General features: G+C 30.1%; 1 protein-coding gene across 3 annotated transcripts in view; it reads left to right on the top strand.

Moving 5' to 3' along the window:
- Positions 1 to 1,736: 1,736 nt before the first annotated feature.
- The window catches only part of LOC117175991 (flocculation protein FLO11), a 47,409-nt gene continuing 42,525 nt past the window's right edge, over positions 1,737 to 6,620 (top strand). For all 3 annotated transcript variants that reach the window (XM_033365913.1, XM_033365912.1, XM_033365911.1), the window contains exon 1: positions 1,737 to 2,092. In XM_033365913.1, coding sequence (XP_033221804.1) covers positions 1,975 to 2,092 — 118 coding nt within the window. In that variant the 5' untranslated portion in view covers positions 1,737 to 1,974. The remainder of the gene's footprint in view (positions 2,093 to 6,620) is intronic.

The raw sequence follows: 6,620 nt of genomic DNA, 5'->3' as shown, positions 1-6,620 counted from the left end.
ATAAATAATATATATATATATATATTATATATTAGATGTTATATAATAATATAGTAATACTATAATATATATAATATTTTTAGAAAAGCCATCGCCAATTTCTGAATTTGCAACATTTTCTATATTTTATCACAGATTTGGAAAGAAGGCGATAAACTCTACCGGGATATAGAAAGAAATTCTTAATATCTCAATTACGTCAAAAGCTATATAACTTTAGAGAAAAAATTTGTTTTTGTTTTTTAAAGAAGCAAACAATTCAAATTATAATATTATTTATCATTTTTCATGAGAAATTTGTAGTTTGAGTCAGTTGCGTGACCAGACATTTTGCGCATTTTCTGATTTCTAATTTCTAAATGAAGTCGTCTAAGATTTTGCAATTGTATGAAATTTTGCTTTGATATAAGTACTTTAATGAGATAATTTTAGAAAAATTTAGTATAATAAGAAAAGGTATGAAACGACTGCAACTTAAAGTGGTCAACTTTTTGGCAATCATCCATATGTGAATAATTGCATACAATTTCCAATACTTTCAAATTTAAGCGACTCCAATTTGATGGGTTTCAAGTTTGTAAGTTTAAAATTTTTAAAATATGTGATTTTGCTTAACGTACCGAACTTTTAAAATGCTTTCAAAATTAAATGTTGTTTATTTTGCTTACGTTTTTATTCTTAAAATTATAATATTTTTGACGTATTGAATTTTGATGTTCAAAAATAAATTTTTCTCGTTTGAGCATTTTTAAACTTTGGAATGAGATAATTTGAATCCTCTTAAATTAAAAAAATTTATATTATTAAAGCAATAAAATATGTTAATACCTTTGAAAATATAGGTTCTTCGGTCAGGTTAGAAATGCATGAATTGTTGCACCCTCTTCCACATAACAAATTTTGTTCGGAATTCATTTTCCACTAATTTGCAGATTGGTTCCGGAAATGTGGTATTTAAATACCATCAAATTATGAAAATTTAATCATTCTTTTTTTCTCTCATCAAAGGCAAATTGGTGAAAATAAGGAATTAAATTATAAGTGGTACCATTCAAAAGAAAAAATTGTGGATCACCCTATCCCACCTGTAATAAATTCTCATCTAATAAAAAAGGTTTGCGCTCATTTGCAGATTAGCTCCGGAAACGTGGTATTTAAATGCCATCAAATAATAAAAATCTGATCGTTCTTTTTTCTCCCATTAAAAGCAAATGAATTGTTCACTAATTTGTAGATTGGTTCCGGTAATATGGTATTTAAATGCTATCGGATTATAAAAATCTGATAGTTTTTTTTCTCTCATCCAAAACGAATTAGTAAAGATACGGGATTAAATTAAAAGGGTACCACTCAAAATAAAAAATGTGACCACCCTTTCCCATCTGTAATAAATTCTAATCTAATAAAAAAATTTCCCACCGATTTGCAGATTGGTTCCAGACCATAGATGGCAATAATCAATTTTCGCCTCTCGTACCACGAAGGTCACTGCAAGGAAATTTTGGGCTCGGCTGGGACCTCAATACATGATACGGATCCGATTATGACACGCGACAATAGAAGTGCGTTTTTTCTTCATTTCGATATCCCCACCTTGCTGAAGGAGCGAATAAGTTACACATTTACATGGTAGCAAGGGACCTCGACGGCCTCGGCGTGCCAACTCCTTACGAAGCCGAGAGCGAGGTTCAGACCCGAGTGAAAGTTGGATTTTGCTTTCTACCTCTCGAGGCTCCAGCCTGCCAGTGACAAACGGAATGTTGTGCTGGCATGTCCATTAAAATGTCAGTTTCAACCAATTCTGGCGCGATTTTTTACCAATCCTCTCTGTTAACAAGATAGTGGAAAAGGGAGAAGAAATAAAAAAATAATAAGAAAGGGAGATTTTCAAATGGACGAGCAAAAATGCGCGAGTGAATTTGCGATAGTTTTTGTGGGCTGCTACTTGATCGGGCCTATCCGAAGGCAAAAAACATGAACGAGAGGAGACAACCTCAGGGGCATCCGGATGTTTCGCTTCGCAATGTCCTCCTCTTCGTGGTCCTGATCTCTTCCGTTTTAGCACAAACTCACCAGCAACAACCGCAACAAGGTACGAACAAATCCATACGTTACGTTAAGGCATTTGCACCAGGCGTTTAAATCTCCAGGGATCTTGTAGTTGAAGTCCCCAGGGGCTATATATACTTTTTTATTAAGGTAGTAATGTTTAGTTGTCAAACTTTCGTGTTCAGAATGACCGGAAATTTAATTCAGTGACTGGGATTTTTCTCTTTAATGTACATTAATATGCAAATTAAAAGTGGTTTTAAATATTTTATTATTATAATTCTAAGTTGAAACAGTCAATTTTCTAAAAGATTAATTATTTTTATTCGGGATAGGGAGTTTCCACAGAAAATTATAATTTAACTTGGAACAGGGCATTTTTGACATGGAATGAGAATTTTTGAAAGGAGTTTTATTTCGGATTTAGAAGATAGAGAAATTAAAATAATTTCCGATTCCAAGTGAACTGCTAATTTTTCACATGGAACGGGAAATTTTAGAAAAGAAATTCAATTCTTATTTACAAAAAGGGAATTTACCAAGTTAGTCCCTATTCCAAGATAGCAATCGTCAAATTTTGAAAATTTCTTGTTGAAAATCCGAATTTGTTCGAATTTGAAAATTGTATATTTTTTCAAATAATAATTTGCCAGAATTTGAAACTTCTCTGTTTCTAATTTTACGAAAGGGCAGTTAAAATATTATAAACAGGTCATTTTTGACTTGGAGAGGGACATTTTTGAACATAATTTTTTGTTGCTCAAGGGTTTTTATACACAAAAAATCCCTATGTCAGGTTGAATTGCATCAGATTTTGAAAATTCCTTATTCAAAATCCGTCTTTTTTGAAAATAAAAATGTCCCAAATTTGAAACTTATCTCTTTACAATTTTACAAAAAGGAAGTTTCAATATTTCTGAATAATAATAATAAATGTTGTAAATAAATATGACTCTGAATTAGAACAAAGAATTTGGGAAATTAATTTAATTGCGACTTAGTATAGAAAATTTGATAAAAGAATTGTAATTCTGAGTTTTGACGGGGAATAAATAAATTAATTATAAAAGCAATCCGTGGAGAATTATATTTTTGACTTTGCATCAGGAAATTTCGTGAAGAATTAAAATGTTGTCTTGGGGCAGGTAATTTTTTATTTGGAGTGAGAGATTTTGGAAAATAATTTTTATTCTGATTTGTAAAAAGGGTATTTATACAAAAAAATCCATGTGCCAAGTCGGAATCCATCAGAATTTAAAAATTCCTTTTTCAAATTCAGGATGTGTTTGAATTTAAGATTCTGTTTTTTACAAATAAGAATTTGCCAGAATTTGAATCATTTCTCTTCCAAATTGTAGAAAAAGGAATTTAATATGTTTCTGAATTATAATAGAAAATTTTGGAAATAAATATAATTCTAAATTGGAACAGAGAATTTTCGTAAATAATCATGATCTAAAATTCTTTTACAAAATTCTCTATACCAAATCAGAATTATAATTCTTTTCCAAAACTTCCAGTTTAAAATCAAAAATCTTTGAACTCTTTTAAAATGTTTAGAAATCTTTAAAAACAACTAGGCTGGAGAAAACCGATGATAAATAAACCGACCTCGAATTAAAAATCATCCGTCGGGTAGACCCCCTGGTGATATGTTGAATTTTTTTAGAAGTTCGTCAATTTTTTTTTATTAGTTTAATTAAGTTATCTCAATTCAAAGATCAATAAATGATATTTGAAAAAGGAGGGTTGCGTATAGAATAAATTTTAATTATAGCCACAAAAATTATAGAAATTATTTTTAAAAATTCTTAGGGTCTATTTTATTAAAATTTTAAATCCTTGAATTCATACCGATTAAATATGATGAATTTTAATATCAAAAGCTTGTAGTTACTCATGTTCAAAATTTTATTAGGATTACATTGTTGACTTTCATAAGTTCATTGGACATTTGACGTGAGCATTTTTGTGGCAATGATTTTTTTACACTTTTACATTTTGATTTTCTAAAAGTTGCTTTTTTTAACCAACTAAAATTTTCAATCCTGATAATTAAGACTTTTATTTTAAATAATTTATTGTCTTTAGGAACAATTAGGAATATTGAGAACGAAGAGAAACTTAATTTTCGTACAATGAAGAACATTAAAATTCTAATCAAGATTGACATCAATTAGAACCGTTCGAAGAAACTTCTTTCTCTTCAAACTGAACAACCGAGAAGAATTATTATTTTGAAATAGATTAAATTTACATCTAGGTGATCATTTCTATGAACTATTTACGTATTAATAGAAGATTATTCATTCCACATAATAATAAAAATAGTTGAAGAACGTGCTAAAGTTATAATCTAAAATTACTTCTTGAGACAAGTGTGATCTTTTTATTGATAGCAAATTATTTATTAATAATGCCGTTTTTGTCTTCTGAAAATTTATTTATTTCTAGTATGTAAATTATTTACAATTTACAATGGCAAATGATTGATTTAAAATATGCCTGTATTCAATGTACAGTAGTGAAAAATACCTTATATAATAAAATTTCTTATTAACGACCACATTATTAGAAAAAAAAAAACGGTTTCAATTATCAAATAAAATTAATGAAGTGAATATAAGTTCATTATGAAGAAGTTAATATTCTAGTTTTCCAGCTTTTATTATACCACTTTTATTGCTTGAACTGATTGTTATTCACGAATTTGCAACCTGAAGAGATTATAAGTATATTTTGAACTCAATGTATTAGATTCAGCTTCATTCATCAGAATCATTTAGAAAACAATAATATTAATATAATAAATAAAATATCGTGGATTTCGATTTCCACTTGTAATTTGTATTAATATTTACCTTGGCATTTATGTGGCAATAATATCAGACATCTTTCTTTGACCGACGACAGTTTTTTGTGGAATCTCGTAAAGATCTTGTGAATTAATCGTCTAAGAAGCATGATGTGTCTTTTATGAACGGTTTGATTAGGTAATGTCAGATACTATCTTCTAAAAGAAATGCAGACTTGTTGTATAATGCCTTAATGAGAATTCTCAACCTTTCGACGGTAATTTGCAATTATCCATTGAAAAAGTGTGTATAAAATGAATAAAAAAATTACATTATTAAAGCAGAGGTTAAAGTAAAAGTACTTCCGGATGATAATCACATTTTTCAACAATAATAGTATATTGTTATTGAAATAATTAGAAACACAAAATTAAAAAAAATTCTTTTAATTCAAATAATAATTACGATAGAAACTTAACGAAACTCACATACCACTGAGGGACTGTTAAAAACTACGTCATGTTATTTTAAAAACTTTTTCCACCCCTCTCCGTCTGCATAACAAAAACAAACACTCCCCCCTCCCTTCAACTCAATTTTTTTCTTCGATTTAATTCGATAAACGCCTAAAATAAAAAACATAAACAGGGGCGTCGGAGCCGCGTGGCCTGGTTAGGCTTGAGCCCACCCATAAAATAGGCACACCTAATAATAAAATAAACCTAATATCTATCTTAAATTACTATTTTTGAACATATTTTCGGTGAGTTCAGCTGTGAAAAAAAATCTTTCCGACGCCAAATTTTCAATCTACAAAGATGAATTTTAAATTAATAGGTCGAATTCTAAAACAAAAATGATTAAACTGCAACCAAATAATCGAATTTTCCAGTCAAAAAGGCAAATTTTCCATAAAACAGATGAATTTTTAATTCAAAAGAAAGTATTTTCTATTCAAAAAGGTGAATTAAGTTTTCGGCCAGAAACGATGAGTTTAAAAAAAGATAGTTAAATTTTTTAAGTAATTAAATTTTCAAATAAATTCCCGTGTAGAAATTATGACCGGGTTCGGGCCGGATTCCGGCAGGGTTGCCCTGCTTGTATCCGGAATCTGGCCAGGCTGCCCGGTCGGATTCTGGTTGGTTTCGTCACGCTGCGCTGGTCAGATCCCAGCCGGGTGTACCCAGTCGGCTCCCGGCCGGGTTACCCGATCAGATCCCGGATACAAATAGGGTAACCCGGTCGGAATCCGACCGGTTTTTGACTGGGCTCCTCGATCGCATTTTACTGGAGCCTTTTTACTACAGCGAACATATTCTACCAACTGGTAGATATAAGATTCTTTGTCAGCACTTATTTCCACCTGCAAAAAGATGTTGGAATTTCAATTTAAGAACTGCATTCATAATAATAAATATATAAACTACAAAGTTTGATTCAATGTAAGTACTAAAATATAGGTTATGATTCTTAAGTTTCTGTAAGAAATTGCATAACAAATTTACCTTAAGCGTAACTTAGTTTGCATAGGTTTTTTTTACACTAGGTAAAATAAATTTCAGGAGTTTCACGTGACATCCTAACCTATGGAACCGGTTTAAAAAATTGATTTAACATTAAGGTTGAAGAATATTAACAATGCTTACTTATTAACAAAATAATTCACTTGCCTTAAAAAATATCCGCTTGCTCCAGAAAATTGGATACAATTTTGTGAAATTTAACAAATTTCTTAACGGATAACGTAGCGTCCACCGACGTTTTACTCCGTTTTTA

This window comes from Belonocnema kinseyi, chromosome 7 (genome assembly GCF_010883055.1).
Source record: "Belonocnema kinseyi isolate 2016_QV_RU_SX_M_011 chromosome 7, B_treatae_v1, whole genome shotgun sequence".
NCBI classification, from domain to species: domain Eukaryota; kingdom Metazoa; phylum Arthropoda; class Insecta; order Hymenoptera; family Cynipidae; genus Belonocnema; species Belonocnema kinseyi.
This window is presented reverse-complemented; position numbering and strand designations above follow the sequence as displayed.